The sequence below is a fragment of the Lipophrys pholis genome, assembly GCF_963383615.2.
Source record: "Lipophrys pholis genome assembly, chromosome: 13".
Taxonomy (NCBI): Eukaryota; Metazoa; Chordata; class Actinopteri; order Blenniiformes; family Blenniidae; genus Lipophrys; species Lipophrys pholis.
Window position 1 is genome coordinate 3,118,659 of NC_137632.1, and position 14,751 is coordinate 3,133,409.

The 14,751-nt window shown below is 41.3% G+C and overlaps 1 protein-coding gene across 1 annotated transcript in view; it reads right to left on the reverse strand.

Moving 5' to 3' along the window:
• The window catches only part of man1a2 (mannosidase, alpha, class 1A, member 2), a 190,830-nt gene that overhangs the window by 22,100 nt on the left and 153,979 nt on the right, over positions 1–14,751 (reverse strand). The window contains exon 10 of the mRNA XM_080478269.1: positions 483–598. Coding sequence (XP_080334395.1) covers positions 483–598 — 116 coding nt within the window. The remainder of the gene's footprint in view (positions 1–482; positions 599–14,751) is intronic.

A 14,751-nucleotide genomic window follows, 5' to 3' on the forward strand; every position in this document is an offset into this window, starting at 1 on the left:
GGTTGGTTTCTTTTGCTCTTTGAGCTTCATATTTGCAAAGAAGTTAGTTTAGAAGATAAGAAAACTGAAATAAGATGAGCTAAGTTAAGAAAGACTACAATAACTTGAATTAGGCTAAGTTAACCTAAACTGATAATAACAAAGTACACTAAGATGAGTTAAGATAAACTAAGAGTATATCTAAGCTAAGGTTGGAGAAGTAAGTTCCATCAAAATAAAGCAGGATGAATTAAGCCGGCCTAAGATCATTTCAGTTTACCTGTGCAAGGATCAGTTCAGTTACACTAAGTTGAACTACGTGAAGCAAGGCTAAGTTAAGTAGAGCTTAAAGTAAGTTCCTCTACAGGAAGGCTGAGATGAAAGAAGCTTTGATTAAAGGTATAAAATGAAAAAAATGTGTTTGCATGCTTCTGCGCCAACGTCCAACCTTGAAGCACAAGTAACAGCGTGAACAGGCGCCACATCAGGCGTCGGCATTGTACCTCAATGGCGTCATCATAGGTCTTGCGAGCTTCTGTGTCGGTCTTGTCTGACATGAGCCACGCCTTCAGCAGGTACTCGTAGAAACTGTCCCCGAGACCGCCGACCGAGGTGTGGTCTGCACAGAGAGAACATCGGCTGTGAGAGGAGAACATGAGGGGAACGATGAAAGACACGGTAAAGTAGAAAAAGAGGAAAAACTACGAAATACGTTGGACAAACACCAAAGTGAATAATTGATGTTTTTCACAAATCTCAACACAAAACAGCAAAAGCTTCTACTGAAGCCCCGGGTCTATTCTTTATCCCCAAACATCCCCAACGCCTCGGCCCAGTCGCTCCTCTCCTTCCCCCTATTGTTTGCCTTCTCCCTCATGTGCTCGTATCACACTGACCCCAATCATCCCCATCCCAGTTTACACAGCTTTCATGGCTGTCCTAATTCTGCAGGACGCCACACTGGGAGGCCGGGACGCCGCCAGCGCCTGGCAGAGTCGCATCACACAAAGAAAGGGACTCCTTTTCTCCATAGGCCATTTTGATCCCACTTTGCTGGCACGTCGAGGGGCGATTTCACTGACCTATATAAAAAAAATCAGCCCTCAGGAAAAAGGCACAGTAGCAGCAATTACTGCAAATAAAAACAAAAAAAAACAAACCCAGTTTTACTTGGAGGGGCTTGAAACAGAAAAAACTGCTGCTGTGTTTGATATTTAGCCGTCTTCTACTATGATGGTCAGCTGACGTTCAGTGGTGGTATTAAATCTACCTACAAAACTATGTTCGATTTCCAATTTTGAAGAGGAAATACTGAAATATATGATATATATAATTTCGGTTGAAAAGTTATATAAATGAATATTAAAAAAATAAATAAATTCAAATGCCCATGAAGTCAGGTTCCCATTGGAACGTGTCCCAACTATTGACTTAAACTGCACCTTATATATGAGTGCATATGAGAGTATGTTCATATTAATGTTTTATAATTCTAGACCAGGGGTCAGCAACCCGTAGCTATGTCCAGACGAGTCCAAATGGCTCTGAGTGTTGAAGGTTGCCTGTTTTAGGGACATTCATGTTAGGCTCCATTTACACGACAAGCAACGCATCTCTTTTGCATCAATGCGGTTTAGATTCGTCACAAATACACGTAAACACTGTAAAGTCTGATTCTATAATTGTGGTCTTTGTTGATTTTTACTTCTAACTGGTATTTTGTCTGTCGCTGTTCCTACTGCTACACACTTTCATTGCATCTCTTCAGAACATATGGTCTCTTCATTAGGACCTCTAACGATGATAACTTGGAGTCAAGATGGAAAAAGACAAACAATAGGACGACAGACTACGAGCATTAAGAGATCGGAGTTCCTTTCCCTTCGTAGGCACTGTGATCTTTTTTAGACGCGCTCTGGGGGGCCTCCAAAGAAAAGGCTTGGAATCACGACTGAAGATGACAAATCCTCACCTCTTCTTGGATGAAAGGCTTATTTACCTCCAACTTCAATGGCTGAAGCCAGAATATTACTCCCCACCCACAACTCTCTCTTCAACTCCGTGTAATCACATTTGACATCTGAGCAGATGCTTTGTATCTCATCATCAAGGAGCTTTTTAACATGCCCGTAAGAAAATGGAGAGACGCAAAAAGACGGGCGGACGAGAAAGACGAAAAAGAAATCAAAGCCATGAATTATTCAGCTTTTGTCACGGAGACGGCACAAACCTCACAAACAACCTTGGAGACATTACTGAGGGCAGCGCGTTCTCACACCAACGCACGCTGCCTGCAGCGATGTCTGAAGACGTGTTTGTTGAAGCTCCAGTGTTACATTTGCACAGAAGATGACAGCAAGGCCGCAGTTTGTAAGACTTTTAGATCTCTGGGTAATAAATACGAAAGGGAATAAATACGTGAATAGAATTCCTGGTATTTTATTATGATGTAAATAGATTCCAATAGTGTAACTTCAGGGTCAAGCACGTTGCCAGAATGCTGACATGAATCATTTCCCACTGTGATGGACCTTTTAAAGGTTCATTAAGCCTCCATGTAGGGAAGCGATTCAAACAGTACAGACGCCACTGCCTTTATACTTTTATGCTCTGGAATTAGCGTTTGGCCATCTAAACTATTCATAGTGGAGGTAATTCACCAAGTTTACAATGTGAATGGGTTACCCGCAAAGTCTCCGACACACACAAATACAGTATATTGTACTGCCTCCTGTAATAAGAACGGTGGATCAGGAGAGGATAACTATTGTGCACAATGAATGCAACCTAAATGCTCTTTAACTAAAGTTGGCTGGTTTATGTTTCCACTGCAGGTGGTGTTTGGTTCTACTTGAACCTTCACCAGTCTCCAGGGCAAACAATGGTTATCCAGTAAACATGTAAGAAAAACAAAGATTTGTGGATATTGTGGAGTTTTTGCCCATCCCTGCAAATTCTACTTTTTATAACTATTAGATTGTGAATCTTGGATTTACACTTTATTATTATTATTACATTATGTGATCACCAAGGTCCCAAGAAAGCTTCTCAGAAATAGAGTTCCTCATCAGGTGTGTTTCTGTGTGTCGAGACCTGACAGACCGCTGATTTACAAGAACATTTCTTTTTTTTTTTTTTATTACTATCTTTTTATTGGTATTTTCATGGTTCACAAAATTCTCCACACAACATTTTGTCTTTGGCTTTCATCTGTGCATTACAGCTAAATCTCCACAAAACATCCACACCCATATAAATAGTACCGAGATGAATGATTGGTCCTTCCACCATATTATAATACACACTCTAACTAAAATCTTACAACTAAATAACTACTCTCCCTAGAACAGGGAAACATGGGTGCACCTTGGTGTTATTAAAACAAATTTAAAGGATAAAACTTTGATCATGAAGAACATGAAAAGGAACCAGACTCTTTAACATTATGCAAAAGATGGTCTCACTGGTTTAATATACCTCATCCCTCGTTCCCATTTTTTCAAGAACACATCTTGTTGCAGTCTTATGGCACATGTAATTCTTTCCATCTTAAAAACATTATATATATTATCAATTCACTCGTCCACTGTTGGTTTATCTAGTTTCATCCACTTTCTTGTAATGGCCTTCCTGCCGGCCGCACTAAGTATCTGAAACAGATATTTATCCTTAGAGGAGAAGTTACCAGGTGGCAGGGCCCCGAGACACAGAGAAGCAAACTCAAATGGAATGTCTGTCATAAAGATGCTCTGAATCATTTTATAAACCTCCATCCCAAAAGGCACCAACACTGTACAGGACCAGAATATGTGGAAATGATTTGCCTCTTGGCTCCGCTCTGTCTCCAACATGCAGATCAGTTGGTGTTGTGGGTTTTTTTTTGCTCCGGTTTTATAAAAACATCTAATGAGGCTTTTCCAGACAAACTCTCTCCATAGTCTTCAATTTGATTTTTTCCATTGTATTCTACACAACTGTTCCCAATCTTCTGCAGTCGGTACCAAGTTTCCTTCCCGTTCCCATTTCTGTTTAACATTGGGTGAGCTGCATTTCTTTTGTTGTCGGCTCCGATAAAGTTTTGAGATGTTTTTTTTGGTTTGAGCCTGAAGCATAAGCCTCCATAAACACTTTTATTAAAATTAGGGCGGGCCGATATTAGATCTTTAAAAAAAAAACAAAAAACAAAAGCGAGGTGAGCAACATCCCCTAATAACCACAACAATCAGCAGAAGCTCCGGTGGAGCTGCAGAAGCTAGAAGCAGGCGGAGCGGGGCCATAGACCTATAAAACTAGAATTATATATAGTGGTTTATGTGTTAATGTGCAGAAGTCTACTTCTAAATTTCTATGTGGTCTGTCTTCTTCTGTTTTTTTATTGTGTTTGGTGAGTCACGGCGCCCCTAAACAGCACCGTCCCCTCTGCATAAAAAACTCGGAACCGGCCCGGGAAAGGAGTCTGAAATCAGATTTTCTTTTCTTTTAGCACGGATTTTTCTTTTGCATATTCCCCTCGTTTTTTTAGCGCCTCCAGCGCATAGTCGTGGTCCAAATGAACCCTTTTAGTCGTGCACTACAAATCAGCGCTTCTGCCAGGCCAGCCGCAGCAGCTCCTCTCTCATCCTGTAGCCGGATAATTTGGCTACAATCCATCTGGGTGGCTTCGGTGGGTTGTCTCCACCCGCAGCTCAAAGTCGTCCGGCAGCCCCAGACACTCCTGGAGCAGCCGCTCCACGTAATCCACCATGGATGGAGAGTCCCCCTCGGCCCCCTCTTTAACTCCGTGGATTCTGATGTTTTCTCTTCTGGAGCGGCTCTCCAGCTCCGTCAGCTTTACATCCAGGTGAATCTGTAGCTTCAGCAGCTCCGTCACCGCGTCCTCAGTCACTGGTATCCGTGTTTCAGCCTTCTCCATTCCTCAGTTTGTTTTGTTTACTTCCTCTCAGATCTCTTTGAGCTGCTGACTGTTGTCCCTCCTGAACTACCTCAGTTCTTTCAATATGAGACCCAGGGCCCATTTCTTCCACCGGCTCCTCGTTATTGCCCGACCGCGTGTTGTCCGCCATTAAACTGCTAGCCAGCGGCTCTTGGCTAACGTTGTCTCTCTCGACGACCTCCGACTGCTTTGTCTTTTTCGGCTGTGTCTCAGGCATCCTCAAGACGCATAATCGGTCTTCACTGACCAAAAAGTACCATGAATGTCCTTTCGATTCCTGACCAAAGGTTTCAGTACACAATATTTTTGCTGGGAAAATAATTGGAGACATTTTACAGAATAGAACCAAAATGACCTCTAAGATCTTTCCAACAAAAAGTTTTCTGGCGATATGCACTAAGCGAGAAGCTCCAGGGTCAAACCCAGATGGAGCTCTCTCGCCTCGTAAGAGAAAAAAGGTTAGGAGTAGAGATATCTGAAGCACATTATTTATTTAATGCAACTTTTATCTGAACTCCGGTTCTGAACGAAGTCCGATAAGCAGCTAAAACCTGATTCTTCCTTAACAGATAATCACCTCTTCACTTACAACATCAGAGCATCAATATCCTCCGCACAAAGTGAAAGAAGATCGAGTTTGTCTTCGATTGTTGCTTTTTGTACCAACAAACTCAATAAGATAATGAGAAAACTTGTACAAAAGTTTCTAAGTCGTCTCAGAAGTGAAAAGCTCCAACAGAAACCCAAAAGGAGTTTGTTTAAAGATGGATGGAGACGTTCACTTTGCTGATTTTGATTGTTAATGTCCAGGAAAGTATTGATTTCACTCAGTCTCAGCCCAAAGGAAACGTTTCATTTTGTTTTACCTTCAAAACCTTCAACTAAATTACTTGAAGTTTCTTGCAGGACCAGGACGAAGCTACGTCTAAGTAACTAAGATTACTAGTGAGGATTTAGGGGGCCGGCCTGAAGGACACACAGTGATCATGACTTTCCAGAGTGAAAACGTGTCGTTTATGTTTCAGAAAAACTTTGCATTTGACGGTAACGGCAGAAACACTGAAAACAATGTAGAACTCCTGCAGGGACACTTGTGTGTTCTGTCTCTTTCTGTTATGGAACAACGCACGCACGTCACATCGTCCTGAAAAATCTGGGTCACGCAAGGAGCTCCAGTCCATCACCTGCCTTCTAACGCACCATGACCCACAGAGAGTCTCTCTCTCAAAGCTTCAAACACGTTGGCTTTAAAGCAGAGGTCAAGGATTCGTGTTTCAGGGGAAAACTAGGAACGTCTTCACATTCAATGCAGCAGGGAGCTCCACAGGGAGCGGCCATGTCAACTTCATGCATCATACCAGCTTCTCTAAATAAAGACGATTCACGCCTGGTCAGCAGTTCGGTGTGATTCGCCTGATTGATGCTGTTATTGAAATGTCAAATTCACCTGGAGAATACAAGGGGAAGGCAAATAAAGGATCTTCATCAATATTAACAACAGTCTCGCTTCTGATCAATTTGGTTGAATTCAGTCAAATGACTTGAAAAATATCTAGTAAAAACTGAATAAAGACCAGCCTCCCTGGTTGACAGCAGTCTGACACAAAGAGTCAATAATGAAAAGCAAAATGAGAAAAATTGTGGATTTAAATAACGTGGAAATATAAATCACGTCAGAGTCTACGGTGTTTTCCGCTTTTTAATGTCTGCCAATATTCTAGGTAAATATTTAATGACAATTCCAATGCTACAGAGAAGCAACAATGAAAGACAGCAATCCTTATCAGACCAGGTTATCAGACTGTGAAGACTTCAGCAATGAATAGTTGTTCTGCAGTAAACAGGAGCTTAGTAAAATAGTAGCAGAACTAACCTGCACTGGACTAAACAGCAGTGAATAGCGTTCATGTTAAAGTTAGTGCTAAAGCTCAGGAATAGGTCAGTGACAGAAGAGAGAGGACAGAGAGAAACAGTGGCTCTTCAGCTGACTTATTGTTTGTTGCTTTTGCCGTCACGTTTCAGTCTAATGTGCATTTGTGTTCTCAGTTTGCATGACAGATTTTCTTTTCGGGTGTTTTTGTCAACTTTTGTGAAGCTTTCCTGTCTAGAAAATACAAAAAAATGTGCAGCCTCTTAATACTGATACAATTACCTTTCATTTTTTTTCACGCGTTCCGTTTTAACCATGCTTGTATCAGCGTGAGGCACCATCAGCCTCTGAAAGGCATTTATTTGAGATGATCTGAAAAGCTGTCAAGTTTTCTGTCAGCTATTAATCAGTATCAGAACATTGATAAGAGGCTCATTTTAATGACACGTTTTGCATCTGAAATTAGTAATTAACGCATCAACTAGGCAACAGCCAACAATCAATACGATCATATCCTAATTATCATTTGCAGACTGAGGAAGGCAGACAATTACAGCACATTTAAAATATATTTGCAGTTGAAGACAGTGTGAACGATTATAATAAGGCCATCAAGTCAGGCCAAATCAGCCAAGAACGGGACGCTTCCTAAAAACTAAACAGCTGCATGAAAGAATGTGAGGAAATCTCCATTTTCTTAAAATTTTACCATCGACAATATATTGACTTTTCTGTTGATCTGTGTGTGTGTGTGTGTGTGTGTGTGTGTGTGTGTGTGTGTGTGTGTGTGTGTGTGTGTGTGTGTGTGTGTGTGTGTGTGTGTGTGTGTGTGTGTGTGTGTGTGTGTGTGTGTGACTGACTGCTCACACACATATACACACGTTCAGACTTCCATACACACTCTTTTGACTCATCTTCATGCAACCTATTGAACAAATCTCAGTATCGTCCGGTGACATTATGATTGAAAATATAATACATCAAAGTTTATTCCACTTCACTTCTCTTCACTGCATTAAAGTTCACACCAAAATGTTTTCAAGTGAAAACGAAAAACTGGTGCTCAGAGTCATTGAAATCACAACTTTTTGCACTCCGATGCCATCTCCATGGAAATAGGGCAAACACAAATTTTCTAAAACGCTGCTGCACCTGCCCACCTGCTGCTGCTCTGTGTGTGTGGTGTCATGACAAAAACAACAAACAGTGCCAAGTCATGGCCTGGTATGCTCACTACATAGTTTTCAGCATTTCTGCTATTTCCGTAAATATGGAAATCGTTTGTGCTACATTGCTGTGGAAGTGTGAAACTTTACTGATACCAAAATTCGAGAATGATGCATTTTCATTTGAAACGTGTAAATGTAAACTTTTAAATCATTCACCTCTGCACAAACGCACTGCTCAAAGGCTCCATTAATATTCTTGAACGATCTTGTATTGAGTTATAAGTATTCCATCCTTCATGATGAATTATCTATAACTGATCAACTACAATATGTGCAAACTGAAAATATCAACCTGAAGATTTCTATTTCTATTATTCAAGATTTGAAAATCACTATACTAACAGAGCATTGCATACCAATTCTGGTGTAAATCTGATATATTTCATCATTTATAGTTAAATAATTCTCTAAATAGACTTGAATGCCCATCAGAGACTGACTATGTCTTATTACATATCATTGACGGAGAATGCAACACATTAAATGTGACTTTCTAGATGTTTAGGGTGCATGTTTGAAATTGCAGTAGTTTTCTGTAGATAGTGTTGATGTACAAGCTCAGTATAAATGTATATTTATAAAATAAATTTAACAATGCGGTGCACTAACTGGGGATGGAAGATGCGTTACTCAAGGAAAAGCAACTAATCCAAATAATTGACATAATATTCTATAATGTATCGTAGTTAACATGGAAGAAAACATAAAAATACCAAATATGGTCTTGATAAAGGGATAGGATTTTGTCAAAATCTACATTTATTTCTCTCGAAACACACATCAGTCATTGTGTTATGTCTAAAAGCTAATAACTTACAGTTGCAGGGGAGGACCAGCAGACAAGGCTGGACATGGCTGCTTTACAGGTTACTAAATACACAGGTAACAAAGGAGCACCAACAGGGGAACCTTTACTGCATCATTTCTTATTTTCTCACCATTTGTCAAGATTCAAGGGCATTTTTTGTTGCCCTGAGCCCAGTGAATTTTCACATTAATTACACGGCTCTCACCTCAGCCCATTTAATCACTAATGCTGGTGAAAAGCAAAATGCTGGAACGGCGGCTAATGTATGTGTCCGGGCCACAAGACCCACAACACCACAACACACATCCGCACAGAGCAACACAGAGGTGGATCGGTAAGTGTCTTCTGCATGTTCTTGTTCACTAAAGCGTAAACAGTGTCTTTTTATATTTAACTTTAAAAAACAGGCTCACACGCAGGATGAAACATCAATTATCATGACGTAGCATCGGCGAGCAGCTCGCCAGAGAAACATCCAGTAGTCGATCTGCTGTCCCTCCGTCTCCTCTCAAAAATAGTGGCTAATCGAGTAGAAAGAGTGGCAACTGATAGAGTTAATGGAGACCAAACAGGGTTTATAAAAGGTCGAACTTCATCAAGTAACATAAGACATTTGATTAATATTATCCACGACCTTAATTTCCATCAAACTCCAAGTGCAATAGTAACAATGGATGCAGAAAAGGCATTTGATCGTATTGAGTGAAAATACATGCTTGAAGTGTTGGAAAGATTTGGCTTTCAATCAGACTTCGTTTGATGGGTATGACTTTCATAGAAAATGCCCACTGCCTCAGTCTCAACAAATGGTCTAATCGCTGCCTTAACTTACCAGAGGGACAGCTCAAGGGTCACCACTATCACCTTTGTTATTGTTATACCGTGCCGTTGCGGTGACCCCACCGCAACAGCACGGCCCTTAAACTCCAGACTGAGATTGGTTCATCACCAGACCAACGCTCATTATAGACTTTTCTTAGTATTTGTACTTATCTGGCCTGTCTGCCACTCTCTCTCTCTCTCCCTCTTCTATTCCTCTCTCTCTCCCTCTTCTTTTCCTCTCTCTCCCTGTCCTATCCCATGTACTTCTCCCCCCAACCGGTCAAGGCGGATGGCCGCCCTTCCAGAGTCTAGGGTCCGCCCCACGCTTTCTTCCTGAAGTGGGAGTTCTTATGAACTTCTCTCCATGCGAGGGACTTTTTCCTGGTTTCCACTGTTGCTTGTTACATCTGCTGCTTTGGAAGGGTTTAGTCGGGTTCTGTTGTACTCTATCATTGTAAGAGGCTTTGAGATGTTTGTTGATGTGATTTAGCGCTTTACAAATAAAAAAATTGAATTGAATTGTTATTCTCTTGAGCTATGGAGCACTTGCTGTCCGACAAACCTTCAGTATCAAAGAACCGGTGATAGGAACAACAGCACAAAATCCTTCCGTACACAGACGATATCCTCCTGACATTAACAGACGCACCAAATTCAATACCTGCACCAATCAACTGTGTGAAAGAATTCAGTCAAATTTCTCATATGAGTCTGAGCCTGACTTCATAAAACTGGGCACCAGATGGATTCACATATCTGGGGGTTAAAATAAAATCTAAAATTAGCCAACTTTACGCCGAAAATGTCAACCCCATGGTAACACACATTAAGGATAAAATGCGAGGCTGGAAAAGCTTCCTATATCCTTTCTTGGCAGAGTCAGTCTTATTAAGATGATAATTCTTCCCAAAATGACTTACCCTCTGTCTATGCTCTTCATATCTCTGAAGAGAAGCAACATTAAAGACGTAAATAAAGCCGAACAACAACGACTGATAATCCTGATTTAACCAAGGACCAAGGACCACGGACTGGATCTAACTTTCAGAACTGGTATGAAGCAGGAATTTATCATATTTATGATCTTTGGGATAGGGGACAATCTAAAACATTTGAATTCTTACAGACTACATACAAACGACATACAAAAGAATTTTCCAAATACCTTCTTGTCAGACATTATATACTTAGGAAAATTGAAGCTCTTAATTTCCCAGAAGACTTTAGCTTATTGGAAAAAATTTTTTATATTGATAGTGTTAAACAAGGTCACTTTGTCTCCAAATTTTATTCCAAATTGCAAAAGTTGAATATAGACAGATTAGTATTCCTACAGAAATCCCGTGAAACCCAGCTGAAAACAACAATAGACACAGAAGTATGGGAGGAAATTTTACTTTTACCCTCGAAATGATCCATATGTAACTGATTCCCAGAAATGCAATATAATATCTTAGAAAATGTCTATATATCTCCATATATGTACAGTAAATATACAGCAGGGGTCCCTCCAAACTGCACAAAATCTAAAAATATTATAGGAACAAGATTTCACAAGATTTTAGCAAACTGCATGTGCTGAGGTTACTGTGATAATCAAACAGCAATTACAGACTAATCCACTATGATGTCTAATGGGATTTATCCCTGAAACATTAGGATCATGTAAGAACACTGTACATTTTCTGCTTATGATGGGCCAAAAGGCTGTGATGACCAAATGGGTAAGAGATGAACCAAGAGTTTGGTTCACATTGCCGGCAGTAAGTCGGACCTGTTGGCAGTGCACGCCGGCCTCCGGCAGGGCTGTCCTTTGTCACCGGTTCTGTTCATAACTTTTATGGACAGAATTTCTAGGCACAGCCAGGGACCGGAGAAGGTCCGGTTTGGGGACCACAGGATCCCGTCTCTGCTTTTTGCAGATGATGTGGTCCTGGTGGCTTCATCAAACCTGGACCTTCAGCGTGCACTGGCGCGATTCGCAGCCGAGTGTGAAGCAACTGGGATGAGGATCAGCACCTCTAAATCCAAGGCCATGGTTCTCGACTGGAAAAAGGTGGCTTGCCCCCTTCAGGTCGGTGGAGAGCCCTTGTCCCAAGTGGAGGAGTTCAAGTATCTCGGGGTCTTGTTCACGAGTGGGGGGAAGATGGAGCGTGAGATCGACAGGCGGATCGGTGCAGCGTCTGCAGTTATGCGGTCGCTGTATCGGTCCGTCGTGGTGAAGAAGGAGCTGAGCTAAAAGGTGAGGCTCTCGATTTACCAGTCGATCTTCGTTCCTACCCTCACCTATGGTCATGAGCTTTGGGTCATGACCTAAAGAAGGAGATCCCGGATACAAGCGGCTGAAATGAGTTTCCTCCGTAGGGTGGCTGGGCGCACCCTTAGAGATAGGGTGAGGAGCTCAGTCACCAGGGAGGAGCTCAGAGTAGAGCTCCTGCTCGTCCACATCCAGAGGAACCAGCTCTCTCGGCTGGCCTGGGAACGCCTTGGGGTCCCACCAGAAGAGCTGGAGGGAGAGTCTGGGGCGAGGGAAGTTTGGGCATCCCTCCACGACCCAGCCCCGGATAAGCGGTAGACAACGGCTGGACAGATAATCTATATTTGTACTGTGCTAGATTGTTATAATTTGGAAAATGTTCAATAAAAAGAATGTTAAAACACACACACACACACACACACACACACACACACACACACACACACACACACACACACACACACACACACACACACACACACACACACACACACACACACACACACACACACACACACACACACACACACACACACACACACACACACACACACACACACACAAAAACCCACAGAACACTCCTATATAAGAATAAACTTTTCTGTGTCTTTATTTCCCACTCCCTGTTTAGTTTTGAATCAAGAAGATTTAAGCTCTTCCCACAGTAACTCCTACCGCCAGACACAAAATGCCACCGCAGTATCTTTTCATTTTCCCCTCACAGATCGAAAAGTGCAAAAGCCCCGAGCTGATAGTCGTATATCTGATCACCAGGCAGAAACTACACCACTCCACTTAAAAATAAATGTAACCTTCACACACTGACGCAAACAGATGGGAACAAAAGGCACTATACAAAAAATATAGTTTTAATAATCTCCCAGGAAAAAGAATCACGCTGAGTCTGTAAAACATCTCGTCTTATTCAAACAAATTCAAAGAGTGCAAAATCAGCCTTCGCAATATCAATAATGGAGGACTTTACATGTCGTGATGAAAACCGTGAGAAGGAGAACCGGAAGAATCTGTCCCACCATCCAGGACGTTAGCAATCTATCAATTACTTTACTAATCGAGTATTCTAACCAATATTTCGATGATTAATCGAGCGACGGAAAAACTTTCGCATTTAGACGGCAACTTTTTGAAAATGATCACCATCCACACATAAGTTCCAGAAACGCTGTAGTTTGTACGTCAGGCCACTAGAAGGTCCTTTGTTTTTGTAATACAACCACCCAGATGAACGCGGAGAACAGAACGATGTAAACAAACTCCTTTAAACAGTCTTTTGCATCGTATAACGCATCTGTAAGACAGAAGACAGGTCTTACAGATGATACAGATGATGGTGTACTGAATGTTCTCTCTGTATGCAGACAATAGTGTATAATATGGTAAGAAATATTTTTCCTATAAGATGATTGAGTAGTAAAAGTTCTCCCTGTATGCAGACGATAGTGGAGTAAATATTAGTAAACACACAGATTAACCACACCTGTGGAACTATTTACTGTGACTGTAGAGCACATGTACAGCATTCAGCACTTCGGTAAAAAAGTTTTTCATGTTTACATGGAGAGCAGAGCGTTTCTATAAAGTTGAATGGAATCTGTTATCAAAAACATCTATTTTCAGTGATTTTGAAAGCCGTTATCAAGTAAACCAAAAGACAAAAGACAAACGTTTTCATATTTTCCCTCAAAAATGTCATTGGGCACAAGGGGCCTAATATTGTACAGTGTTAGTCGAAAGCTTTATAATCTTTGACGTTCACACCTCAGATACCTTCAGTTGGATGACAAACATCTCCCATGGCAGGATGCATCAGAAACAGCCCTGCCCCGATTCACATTCACACTTAACTACTACAACAGAAGGTCACGCACAGACCACAGCCTAGGGCTGGACCAAATAATCAATTTAATTGATTTATCGAATTTGTAAAAAAGATTTTAATTTTGCAAATTCAAGTCGTCGTCCCCCCCCCCACCCCCCCATAGCTTTTCAACATTTTTCACATCCCGTTCTACCATTCCTTGTGAGTTTCCGTAGTTGCTGTTGCACTTTTACTTAAACCTGGGCTAAAGATTGAATTTAGTGAATGATGGAGACTCATTTACTTTTAATTTTGGGAATGTTTAGATGCATTTTAGCTCTGAAGACAATCACAGCAATAAAGTTGCACTTTCGACAATATATCTGATTTTTTGGGCCAAATCGCCCAGCCAACATGGACATCACTTGTTCTGAGTAGCTGTGGTAAGAAATACAGAAGTCAATACCTCCAGAAACACACTAGAACATCTTCTACCTCCAAACAGCAAATGTATCCCGTCATATCCAGATACAAGCCCGAGAAGCATTATTCCCCGATCTATTGTTTATTCTTTTCTACTGCCAGCAGTGAGCTGCCAAACAGTATCTACTTGTCCAAACAAAGATTAAAAAAAACAGAAAAACATTTACTCTATTCAGGTTGAACAAATACTCTCACATAAAACCACCTCTACTGGTTTTTCATGTTGCATCTGTTTGCGTATTTCCGCACCGTGACCATAATTACGCTGCTTGTTTGTCCTTGTGATTTTGTGTCAAACAAGATCCTGCATTAATTGAGACGCAGCTACCCGATACACGAGCTGCCTCTCCAGCTTTACTTTACCAAGATGTGACAGGTTTCAGAGCGAGAACATCGTGTCACTGCGTGTCTAACTTCACTAGGAGAGCTGTTAATTTCCCCGGGCAGCCCTCCAAATGTAATCAATATATACTGGGAATACTGCATTCCCCGTCTTCCATCTTCCACCACTTGATTCAATTTGTTTTCATTAGAGAAGATTTATTTTACGT